This window comes from Alligator mississippiensis, chromosome 7 (assembly GCF_030867095.1).
Source record: "Alligator mississippiensis isolate rAllMis1 chromosome 7, rAllMis1, whole genome shotgun sequence".
Taxonomy (NCBI): domain Eukaryota; kingdom Metazoa; phylum Chordata; order Crocodylia; family Alligatoridae; genus Alligator; species Alligator mississippiensis.
The window spans coordinates 36,132,583-36,145,724 of record NC_081830.1 but is presented as its reverse complement, the minus strand read 5'-3'; the positions used below and the strand labels follow the sequence as shown (position 1 = coordinate 36,145,724).

The 13,142-nt window shown below is 44.8% G+C and overlaps 1 protein-coding gene across 1 annotated transcript; it reads right to left on the bottom strand.

Annotated features, from left to right (window-relative positions):
- Nucleotides 1-330: 330 nt before the first annotated feature.
- LOC132251919 (olfactory receptor 4Q2-like) lies at nucleotides 331-8,657 on the bottom strand. Its single transcript, XM_059731850.1, has 2 exons — nucleotides 7,760-8,657; nucleotides 331-472 (listed from the first exon to the last, which is right to left on the bottom strand). Exons 1-2 carry the CDS (start codon nucleotides 8,655-8,657, stop codon nucleotides 405-407), a joined length of 966 nt encoding a protein of 321 aa, XP_059587833.1. The 3' UTR covers nucleotides 331-404.
- Between the last annotated feature and the right edge of the window lie 4,485 nt (nucleotides 8,658-13,142).

Genomic DNA, 13,142 nt, shown 5'->3' with positions numbered 1-13,142 from the left:
AGTTGTTTCATCATAGAAGGAAGTCAGGTTAGCCATGCATGACTTGCCTTTGGTGAATCCATGTTGACTGTTCTTAAACACCTTCTTCTCCAAGTGCTTAAAATGCATTCCTTCAGGACTTGCTTTGTGATTTTTCCAGGGAGTGAAGTGATGCTAACATGTCTGTACTTTCCCACATCTTCCCCTGTACCTCTTTGGATGCCCATTTTTTAAAGATGGGCACTATATTTGCCTTTTTCCAATCATCCAGGACCTCTCCCAGTTGTTGCAAGTTTTGAAAGATAAAGGCCAAAGGCGATGTAATCATATCAGCCAACTCCCTCAGCAACCTTGGGTGCATCAGATCCAGCCCCCCGGACTTGTATAAATAGTCCCTAACCTGTTATTTCACCACTGGTGGTTGCTCACCTCCTCCCCAAACTGTCCTGCCAGGTGCAGTAGTCTGGGAGGTGACCTTGCCTGTGAAGACTGGGCGCATCTACACATACCCATCAGTACCGTTCCAGTACTGAACAGTCCCAGCAGTGCATGGGTCATTTCCAACCCTATTGCAGTAGGTCATTGCTACTGTATAGTAGTGGCAGCATCCTGGTTAGTAGTAAGAAACTATATCTCTGTAGCTCATCACTGTGGCAAGGTAGCATCTTGTGTAGACATGCCCACTGAGGTAAAAAAAACATTCAGTACTTCAGCCTTTTCCACATCATCTGTCATTAGGTTGCCTCCCCCATCCAGTAAGAGTGGTCCCTGACACTTTCTTTGATCTTCCTTTTGTTGCTGACATATTTGTAGAATCCCTTCTTGTTACCTTTCTTGTCTCTTGCTAGCTGCAACTTCAGTTGCTCTTTGGTCTTCCTGATTTCAACCCTGCATGCCCTCACAATACTCTTACACCCCTCCTTAGTTGTTTGTCCATGTTTCCACTTCTTGTAATATTTCTCTTTGTGTTTTAGCTCACTGGCTGTCTGCCATACTTGCTAGTCTTCCTGTACATCAAGATGGTATGTTTGTGTGCCCTCAGTAAGTTTTCTTTAAAATACAACCAGCTTTCCTGTACTTCTTTTCCCCTTACTGGCCTCCCAGGAAATCCTGCCCATCAATTCCCTGAGTGAGTCAGAGTCAGCTTTTCTGAAGCCCAGGGTCCTTACTCTGCTGCTCTTCTTCCTTCCTTTCCTCAGGATCCTGAACTCTATCATCTCCTGGTTACTGCTGCTCAAATTGCCATCCACTACTACATTCTCCACCGATTCTTCCCTGTTTGTGAGCAGCAAGGCAAGAACAGCATGGCGCCTAGTTGGCCGCTCCAGCACTTGCACCAGGCAGTTGTACCCAACACTCTCCAAAACCTTCCTCAATTGCCTGTGCAGAGCTGTATTGCCCTCCCAGGAGATATCAGGGTGATTGAAGTCCCCTATGAGAATCAGGGCCTGTGATCTGGAAACTTGTGCTAGCCTTATCCACCTAATTCTCCTGGTCTGGTGGCCTATAACACACCCACCACAACATCAGCTTTGTTGCTGTCCCTTCCAGGCATGAAACAGGCATCCATATAAAAGGCAGCCCCCATGAATATGGTGGGTGAATAGAGAAACTAATAGAAGGAGTCTATCTGAGGAAAGGCCCATGAAATGTAAGTTGTGGGCTTTTTCTCTCTCCCTCCCTCTGTCCTTTTTTTCTATATTGAACAGTGGCATAACCAGGGCAGGGTGAACAGGGTGACCACTAGGGATGTGTGAAACGGGCTGTATTTTATTCAGATTCGGATTCAGCCTCAATCAGAGACAGTGATTTGATTCATTGATTAGGATCACTGTCCCCGATTCAATTTGGCCGAATCCGAAGATTTGATGCTGATTCATCAAATCAGCAATTTCGCCATAGACATAGCTCTAAATGTTTTTTCTACAGAGCTTGAGGTACCAGGCATGGCTCATGAATGCTGTGATATTGGGGTGGATGGAGCATGTCACAAGAGTGCAGGGGGGGTGGGTCCAGAAATACTTCTAGTCCACTTCCGGGTCCACCAGGGAGCATGCTGTGGGGTCTCCCATGTCCCCCCCTCCCCCCCACTCAGCAATTGGCTGTGGGGAGACCGCAGGTACCCCCCCAAGCCAGGAGGCACCAGTTACTGAGCTGGAGGGGTACAGGGCGGGGGACCCTAGCACCCTCTCTGGTGCTTCTGGTACACTTCTGGGTCTGCTCCCGAGTGCACTGGGGAGCTCCCCACGCTCCTGTGGGATGCTCCATCGATCCCACCATCACAGTGTTGATGAGCTGCCTGGTACCTTGAAGTATGTAGAAAAAACATTTAAAGCTGTGTCTGTGTCTGAATCTTTCTGAATCTCTCTGAATTGGTTTGGAGGGTTCTGATTTGATTCAGAGAGATTAAAAGGTCTCATGATTTGATTCGGATTCAGAGATTCAGCCACCAAATCAGACTGAATCTCTCCCAAATCGAATCAGGGACTGAAACTTTGCACAGCCCTAGCGACCACCCCTAGTGTGGGGGTGGGGGTGGGGGTTGGGGGGGAGGGCTGAGGGGAGGCATGAAAACAAATGGCTGCTACTGCAGCCATGCTATCACAATCATGCAACAACCGGAAGTTGCCACTGCTTCCATGCCCCAGACACTTAGCTGCATCCTTATGCTACTGGTTCCAGTGGCAACACATAGGGGATGCACGGGGGTGCACATGCACCCCTGAGAGTGCTGGTGGACCCCCTGACTGGCCGTGCTCACTGCTTAGGCAACAGGATTGGCCATGGGGAACCCCTGCTTGATCAGTGAGATCAGCTGCGGGTGGACTCCCCCCGGTCACTGACTGGTCACTGGGGAGGAGGGTGGGGGGCGGCATGTGCCCCGTTTACTAAGGTGGCACCAGTCACCCATGACTGGTTCTGAATGTTTTACCTTTCATTTGAACTGATGTCCATGTGTTTTGGTGTTACAAGGCTTGGAAAACAAATGTTTCCAACATACCCTCTCTAACCTGTTCAGTATTTTATGGACATCTATCAAATACCCTCTTATTTGCCTTTTTTGTATGCGAAGAATTCCAGTCTTTTTAAATTTTTCTTCATAATATACTCTTCATATAAAAAGATGTTTGTGTTAGGGGTAGTAGTGGAAATGATTACTGCTGTTGTCATTGTTACTACCAAACCTTGATGAAATTTCCTGAGTTGTGGGAGGTTAGACTATGTGATCATAGTTGTCCATTCTGGATTTTCAATCTATTCATATGTTTCTAACTTTTGAGAAGAAATATTTGCAGGCAGGCAAAAATTTGTACCCAAAATATTTTGGGTGAAACACCAATTTATTGATAATGAAACATTTTGTGAATAGGTGCTTATTTTGCCATTCTTCTCATGTAAAATAAAAATAAAACGTTGAAAAATTTGAACCAGCTTGTCTTAATTTTTTCCAAGTCACATCTTTGTTTTTTTTTTTTTCCTTTGGCTTGAAATGTGGTTTGTTTTATTTAATGTACCCTTTCATTTTGTTAAAAAGCTTAAAAACTCAGGGTCAAAATACAAGATTTGGATTTGGTAAAAAAAAAAACAGTTCCATAGAATCACAGGGTTGAGAGGGACCTCAAGGGTCATGTGGTCCAATCCATTGTACAGATGCAGAACACCATTCCTAAGTTGCTATGGTTCAGTGGTTTCTCACGAGGAGGGTAGTAAAGCACTGGAACAGGTTACCCAGAGAAATTGTAGAATTACCATCCTTAGATGTATTTTAGACCTGATTAGACAAAGCCATGGCTAGCATGATCTAGGTGGGGATGGTCCTGCTTTGAGTAGGGGGTTGGACTAGGGGGGTTGAGTAGGGGGGTTGGACCTCCTGAGGACCCTTCCACATCTAATTTCTTATGTTTCATTAGTCTTTCTCATATCTATGTTGCACTTGCAGATCCTTATCACTCAGCATTTGACCAATATGCCTCCTTCTCCTCCTCCAGATGCCAATTGTAAGGGACCCGAACAGGAAGAACAGCCTGGGCTAATTGCCTGGGAAGTCACACCTGCTTTCATGGGAGGATTTAGGATTTTGAAAAGGGGCATGCAGTTAGCATGGTGCATCACCACATATAACACAGGACATATTTTTCTCCAGATAAAAAGTAACTAGAAGCTGTATTAATATGCTAGGCTCCCAGTGCTAGCATATTATTCAGGTGACTAGCAAAGCAAAACCAGATATAACTTAGCTGGAATGTGTACTCATTTTCTAGCTCATATATTAAATAAAAACAAACAAACACAATGAAGTAGGGGTAGGCAGAAATAGCCCCAAATATTGTTTTAGTAGTCCTGTAGTTCTTATAGTAAAATGTATAGCTTTTACTCAGACACAGTTCCTTGGGTGAATCTGATATCTTTTATTAGACCAACCCAAATAGTTGGAAAATAATTATTAAGCAAGCTTTCGGGTTCAAAAACCCTTCGTCAGGCTAAGGAAGTTTCAGCAGTTGGTCTGTGCTCTTCCTGGATGGAATGAAAAGTAAAGAAGCCAGGGGCTGGGCTGGGCTGCATACAAGACAGGCAGTCAGTGAAGATGTAGACTGAGGAGTCAGTGGGTGAGAGAGAGGCTGGGGGGGAGGGGGGAAGAGAGAGAAGGGGGCTGAAAGTGGAGAGATACCTGGGGAGTCAGATGTCAGGCAGGTTATAATGTGTCATAAATCCAATGTCTATATTTAGTCCATGATTTTTAGTATCCAGGAGGTTGATGAAGTGGAGTTCATAGGCTTGTCTCTGGGAAGTGTTTTGTAAGTTTCCTTTGAGGATCAGGACTGAGAGATTGGAGAGAGTGGTTTTCCTGTGAGAAATGTTCCCCCACAGGTAATTGGGCATTTCCGTCTTGCTATACTTAAGATATATCGATGAGATCTTCATCATTTGGACTGAAAACCTACAATCTCTGATTGAGTTCCATCAGAAATTCAACAGTCACCATCCCTCCATCCGACTTTCTCTAGAATACTCCAGCACCAGCATCTCCTTTTTAGACATGATGATCAGTATCCAGAATGATAGGATACAGACCACGTTATACAAGAAACCCACAGACCAACATACATATCTGCACAGAACCAGCAATCACCCTAAACACACCAAAAAAGCTGTGATATACAGCCAAGCCCTCAGATACCACCGCATTTGAATGGAAGAGAACACCCGGGATTGCCACCTCACCAATCTTAAAAAGGCTTTCACCCAGCAAGGACACTCCTCCAGAGAGATAGATCGCACGTTCGAAAGAGCCACCCGGATACCACAAGAAGAACTGCTGCAGTACAGACCTCCCCCCCACCCCCAAATCACACACCGCTGGTTATGACATATCACCCTTCCCTTGAACCTGTATGGAAAAATCCTCAAACAATTGCAACCCATACTAGAAAGAGACCTTATTCTTAAAAAGATCTTCCCAGAGCCACCCATCCTAGCCTTCAAACAAGCACCGAACCTCGCCAACCTCATCACCAGAAGCAAACTTCCTCAAGCCCAGAACACACCAAAAGGATCCAGACCGTGCCAGGACAAGAAATGCAAAACCTGCCAACACATCTCCACCACCCCCACAATTACTACACCCCACAACAGAGCCAGCAGCATCCCTGGATCTTATAGCTGCACCTCCAGAAATGTAATATACCTCATCCAATCAAATGCTCTGATGGAAAATACGTAGGAGAGACCAAACAACAACTGCGCACCAGAATGAACGCACACCGGAAATCTATCAAAGACAGAAATACCCAATTACCTGTGGGGGCACATTTCTCACAAGAAAACCACTCTCTTTCCAGTCTCTCAGTCCTGATCCTCAAAGGAAACTTACAAAACACTTCCCAGAGACGAGCCTGTGAACTCCACTTCATCAACCTCCTGGATACTAAAAATCATGGACTAAATATAGACATTGGATTTATGACACATTATAACCTGCCTGACATCTGACTCCCCAGGTATCTCTCCACTTTCATCCCCCTTCTCTCTCTCTCTCTCCCCCCCCCCCCCGCCCCACCCAGCCTGTCTCTCACCCATTGACTCCTCAATCTGCACCTTCACTGACTACCTGTCTTGTATGCATACCAGCCCAGCCGCTGGCTTCTTTACTTTTCATTCCATCCAGGAAGAATACATACCAACCGCTGAAACTTCCTTAGCCTGATGAAGGGTTTTTGAACCCGAAAGCTTGCTTAATAATTATTTTCCAACTATGTGGGTTGGTCTAATAAAAGATATCAGATTCACCCAAGGAACCTTGTCTGCCTATGTCCTTAGACCAATATGGCCACAACCTACACCCCTGTAGCTCTTACTCAGATTCATAAAACATATTCTAGCCTTCCTGTGCATCTTGACAATGCATCCAACACTTCACTGTCCATCATTTTCACATCTAGAGTCAATGTTCACTTGCATAAGTGTTACCACACCTAAGATAAGGTTTTTAGCTAATAGTCTGCAGAAATAGAAGAGAGAGAGAACTAGGAGTACCTAACAGACAGCAGAATTGCAGAAGAAAGAATAACTTGATTAATGCAATATCAAGATGATTAGAAAGAAGATAGGGTCATTACAACTTGTGGAGTAATGAAAGTTGATCAGGAATCAGGTACATTATAATGAGCCATGAAGGTGATTGACTCCATCAGCACTGCCAGAATAGATGTTGCTCCCTTTCTGAGGCAGCTGGTTTTAAAGTTTGGGTACAGCAGGAATCAAAGGGTGTTGCAACTGTACCACTGCACCTCCTTGAATCCACCCCTGCCTGCCTTGGGTCTCTGGCTGACAAGCTGTGACCCAGGTAATTAACCAGCTGGCTTTGGAATTGGCCACTGGGAGCTCCATCTCCCGATTTAGTCCCACCTGTGACAGCAGCCTCTTGGCCAGCCAACAGTGCTGACTCAACTCTGCTTTGGTAAGCCTCCTGCTTCCTGGCCCTGGTTTGGCTCTGTCCGTGGACTCTGGATTTCCCTTTGGTTTGGTTTCCTGGATTCCAGACCTTGCTTACTCAGTTCCTGGACTCTGGCTTCTGTTTTTGCCCTTGGGCCTGCTAACTGGGTTGCAGCTTCCTGATCTCTGACCTGGCCTGTGTTTGGACTCTGCTCCTGGATTGCCCTTGGGATCTGGTAATTTGGCCCTTGATTCCTGCCCCTGATTTTGCCTGTGGCAATTAGCCACTAAGCAAGGTTGCTAATGTCCTAGTCTCTTACATTTATAAGCTAAGTAGATATATATATATAACACATGCTTTGGTGGGCTGAAGCTCACTTCATCAGATACTGTGAAAGGACATGCATTGTATAAGGAGAGAAAAAATTAAAAACAAAAGGCAGAAAGTAGGGAGGGGGGCAATGCTAGGAGAAGCAAACAATAAGCTCTTAGGAACAAAGAAATTAGAACAGTTTATACAGGTACTGGGATAAAAATCCATAGTTCCTGTTTAAACCATACTTAACACAGTCCAGATTATGGATGATTTCTTGTTCCATAATTATCCAAAGTCTCTGTCGGTTACAGATCAAACCCAAATGGACAGTTTTATGGAACTGAGTATCAGTTCCATAAAATGACCCAAAACAGTCAGTATATCTATCTCCCCCACATACAATTCCCTCACTTGGACAATATCTCCTCCTTGCCTAGATAGTATGTCCCCAGGATACTACTTGGTTCCCAGCCATTGCTAAATTTCATGATATTATCTTTTCTCCAGAAGTGATGCTCCTCGTCTTTAGTCTCTTCATAGCTGACTTCACCTCCTTGTTCCTCAATGTATAGACCAAGGGGCTAAGCATGGGGGTGATGATGTTGTAGACAACAGAGACCTGCTTGTCTACTGAGAAGATGGAAAAAGGCCGTGCATAGATAAAGATGCAGGGCCCAAAGATCAAAGTTACTACAGTCAGGTGTGAAGCACAGGTGGAAAGTGCCTTGCGACGCCCTTCAGGGGAGCGTATCTTCACCAAAATGGTTGTGTAGGAGGTCACCAGGATGATGAAGCAGCTGGTCGAGATCAGCCCACTGTTGGAGACTGTGAGCAGTTCCATCACATAGGTGTCAGTGCAGGCCAGCTTGATCACTGGTGGAACATCACAGAAGAAATTGTCCACATGATTAGGCCCACAGTAGGGTAGCTGCATGGTGAGTATGGTCTGGACTGTGGAATGGATGAACCCTCCTGTCCAGCAGGCCAGCACCAGGCAGCTACAAAGACACCTGTTCATGATACTGGAGTAATGGAGGGGCTTGCAAATGGCAACATAGCGATCATAGGCCATAACAGTAAGTAGGAACATCTCAGCTGCCCCCACAAAGTGGAGGAAAAAAAGTTGGGTCATACAGGCATCATAGGAAATACTCCTTCTTTCAGACAAGAAGTCCATAAGCATCTTGGGGGCGGTAACTGTAGAGAAGCATAGGTCCAGAAAGGAGAGATTGCTTAGCAGGAAGTACATGGGTGTACGGAGGTAGGGATCAGCATTGACTGTCACCATGATGGCCAAGTTGCCTACCAGTGTAGAAAGGTAGACCAAAAGGAAGACAACAAAAAGAACAGCCTGGGACTGTGGAGTTGGAGAAATGGCTGCCAGGAGGAATTCACTCACCATAGTTTGGTTTCCCCACAGCTGCTCCATTTGGCCTTAGGTAACTGGATATGGATGACCTGAAAGCAAAAATAAAGGGAAGAATCCTGTGGTTTTGGCTAAGGCTTGACTTATGCTTTACTCCCACTGTAATCAATGGGCATGATTTTGAAACCTTTACTGAGATTTTATTTCATCATGGAAATCAATGGATGAAACCCTGAATAGCTTACTCAAACTTTATGTAATTTTTTCCCATTAGTGTCCTAAATCAGCTTGGGGAATAACAAGAAAAATGAATTGGAAATTCTCCCCCCGTAAAAAAGAAATGTGATATAATTAGCATGGCTGATACATGGTGGGAGATTCATGGGCCTGAAATCATGTTAGATGGACAAAAAAACCATGATTCTTCTATCCAGGAAGAGGATAAGTTTGGCTAGATGCCTATCCTGCTTGAATGGTGAAATGAAGACAGAAATTAGAAATAAAATAGCATCATTTAACCACAGGAAACAGGGGATGTAGATATTGATATTAATTGGTATAAGTTGCAAGAGTAGACATTTAATAAGGGAAGCTGAAGACATTAAGTAAACCCTATGGCCAGCAAGGCTGAAGCTAAGAATTACATCCTAGAAATGGGATAGGCCAGGGGTGGGCAATTATTTCAGGCAGAGGGCCACTTACCAAGTTTTGGCAAGCCATCAAGGGTTGCATGACAGGCATCCAGGGGCAGATAAATATTAATTTTCTAAATTTTTTAGGGGCCCCATGGGCCAGATAGAATGGCCTAGTGGGCCATATCCGGCCCATGGACTGCATTTTGCCCACCTCTGGGTTAGGCACTTTACTAGGGATAGATGATAACAGTATTAATAACAATAATGCAAAACAGGCAGAAGTGTGGAGGAAATATTTCTGTTTTGCATTTGGTAAGAAGCAGGATGAGATATCTTATATCACATGAGAATGATAAAAGACTCGAATAAGGGCAGGGGTGAATCTAAAATTTTGCTCTTTTCCTGCCATTGGATGCCTTATTTAGAAGCTGCATGGAGACAACCAGTATTGTGTTGGAAATGTAGAATGGTTCATGATTTTCTTTTAATATAGGCAAAATAACCCCCCTCAAACCCATAAATCCAATGCTTAGTGCTTAGCAGGATCAACTGAAGGAAGGAATAACACCCTGTTCCAAACTAAGGGGATTCAAATTCTGACCCCTCACTTCCCAGAAGGGTGCTCTAACATCAGACTGAAGGATTTTTTACTTCTTCACAGCCATTAATACACTAAGCTTTATAGCCTTCCTCCCACAGTCAGGGAGAGACCCCAAGTGTCCTGGCCCTGAACTATTACCCCTATACTAACTTGCTTTGTATCCCAGTTACCAGTGTCCTGGTTCCTCATGGGGCAATAAGCTGCTGCCTGACATCCTGGTCAGGTAACACAGCCCTGCTGAGGCCAAACTGGTGGTGGTGATGGAGCCTCTGGGCTGGCAGGGAGCCTTAGGAAGCCAGGCAGGGAGACAATGCAGGTAGGAGGGACACTCCTGCCATTATACCTTGCTGACCCAGGTGCAGCAGAGCTGCTCCAGCCTGAGGATGCAGGAATCATCTGTGCAGGTGCTGGTTCCACTTGGGACAGCAGGTCCAGGGGGTGTGCACCTCTTTCCTGCCACTGCTCCCTGCCCATTGCTCCATTCAGTGTCCCTCACTGCCTCTATGGCTCCTGCTGCACCTCATCCCCACCCCCATTCTCTGAGGGCTGATGCCAGTGGCCTCTGCTGCACCTCCTATCTTCTAAATCAGCATTTCTCAACCCGTGGGTCGTGACCTAAAAGTGGGTTGCAAGAATATATGAATGGGTGCTGAACAAACTTTAAAAATGGATCAACACATTTAAAAATGGATTCTCATTTAACGAGGAAAACGTGGGAAACTGGCGGAGTTCCAGTCTGCAAGGGGTTGCTTGGGCCCCTCATGTCCCACAGACACCCCTGCTGCCCCGATCCCTCCTCCCCACCCCACCCCACACACTGGGGGCCTGGTGCCTGGGGGCAGTGGGTTGGGAGTGAGGGGCATTGGGTTGGGACTTGCCATTGATGTTTACAAATGGGTCCTGGTAAAAAAAAAAAAGGCCAAAAACCACTATTCTGAATCCCAGATCTACCCATGGTACAAACATCCAGTTTCTTCCCAAAGCTCAGACTAGAACTCATAAATCCTAGCTCCCACCTCCTCCTGTTCTAACCCCTTCTAACCCCTTTTTGAACATGTCTAAGTCTCAAGGTGATCTCTTATTCTTGAATGGTCCATAGTACCTTTTCCTTGTGTTATAAAATGTTTTCTTGGCTCAACTTCAAATATTCTTCCTTCTGTCCAAAGTTCTCTTGACTTGGAGCTACAAATAGACAAGCCTAAAATATCTGTATGCGTAATCTAAAAGGCAGCAAATGCCAGCCTGCTAAAATGAGAATACTTTTTCACTGAATCAGACCTGGGGAACTCATTCAAATGCCGGATTTTGGGGGCAAAGCAGTTAAAGTGCTTTGTTTCAGCTTCAGAGATAATAGACAAGTAGGGCTGGAGGGGACCTCACAAAGTCATCTAGTCCAGCGCCCTGCTCAGGGCAGGATCAGCCATGATTCAACCATATCAGTCAAACATCTGCCTAACCTGCTTATGAATACTTCCAAAGATGGAGACTTCACAGTTTCCCTAGATAGACTGTTCCACTGCTTGACCAACCCAGTCAGAAAGTTTCTCTTAATCTCCTGTCTAAATTTCCCCTCCTGAAAGTTGAGGTTATTGCTCCTAGTTCTGTCCCCTACCGCCACAGAGAGAAGCCCATCTCCATCCTTTCTATAATCACCTTTTAGGTATTTAAGGAGTGTTATCAAATACCCCTTCAGTTTTCTCTTTTCCAAACTAAATAACCCTAACTCTTTCAGCCTTTCCTTATAAGTCTTTCCTCCCAGGGCCCTCATCATTTTTGTTGCTGTGTGCTGGTCTCTTTCTAAACTATCCACATCCTTCTTGATGTGCAGGCCAAAAACTGGACATGCTACTCCAGGTGAGACCTCCCTAGTGCTGAATAGAGTAGAAGAATCATTGCCCTTGAATTGCAAGTAACACTGCTATTAAAGCAATCCAGGATGCTCTTGGTTTCTTTTGCAACCAGAGCACCCTGTTTGCTCATATTCAGTTTATGATCTACAGTAACCAGCTGGTCCTTCTCTGCAGCACTGCACCCTATGCAGTCATTCCCTAATCTATATTTGTGCATGCCATTATTCTGTCCCAAGTGCAGGAGTTTGCATTTGCCCTTGCTAAATCTCATTTGCTTGATTTGGACCATTTCTCCAGTCTATACAGGTCATTCTGGATCCAAGCCCTACTTTCCACAACTCTACCCAACTTGGTGTTGTATGCAAATTTGCTAAGCATGAACTCAATCACATAGTCCAAATTAGTAATGAAAATATTAAACAATACTGGACCCCACACACCCCTGGGAAACCTCCCTCCAAATATACAGTGAGCCATTCGTGACTACTCACTGAGTACGATGATCCAACCAGTTACGTGTCCACCTTACAGTATTTCCATCTGGTCTGTATTTTCTTAGCTTGTAGTTTTTAATGAAAATGTCATGGGAGAAAGTGTCAAAAGCTTTGCTGAAGTCAAGGTATGTATCACAGCCGCTACTCTCCCTGCATCCACAGAGCCTGTCACCTTATCATAGAAGGAAGTCAGGTTGGTCAGGCATGACTTGCTCTTGGTGAAGCTATGCTGGCTGTTCCTGACCACCTTGTGAGTTTGAGTGAGTTTGAGTCCCACATTAGAATCAACCCTAATGTGATTAGAATCACATTAGTACATGAGTATGTTCAATCTAGAGAATAAAAGGTGGGCAGATGTGATGCTAAACACTTCAGTCCCTTGTGCTCATTACCTATAGAACCTGGTGTGTTAGCCCGGTGGCCTGCTAGGTTTGGGCAGACACTGGACTCACTGAGACTGAGAACATAGCAAGATGATGCATTTACAGAGACTTGAAAAGACAGAGACACACAAACACCAACAGCAGCACATTCTGCACAGAACAATCAGTCCTTCTCCAACCTCACAATCTTCATGTTCAAAGGGAAATTACCAAAAATCTCCAGAAAATGGGTTTGGGAACAGAAATTCATAACTCTACTAAACAATTCAAAAATCTGGACTTTATATAAACAGTGGTTTAATGGCTTATTACAACCTATAAATATGGCCAAGAATCTCCCTGCACTTCACAGGTAATAACTACCACTAACACTAGATTGCATATTCTTCTGCTCTTCTTTTATCTCATAAAGGCTCCTGTTAATCCCTTTTCAGTCCTAGTTCACAGTCTTCCTTCATCCCTTCAAGCAGACTTTTTGAATTTGCATGGAGTCTTTTTTTCTGATATTAGCTCAGCCAGTATCTGCCTCTTTCTCAGACCTAAAAAAGGGCATTTCAGGCTTGAAAGCTTGTCCAACAGCACTCC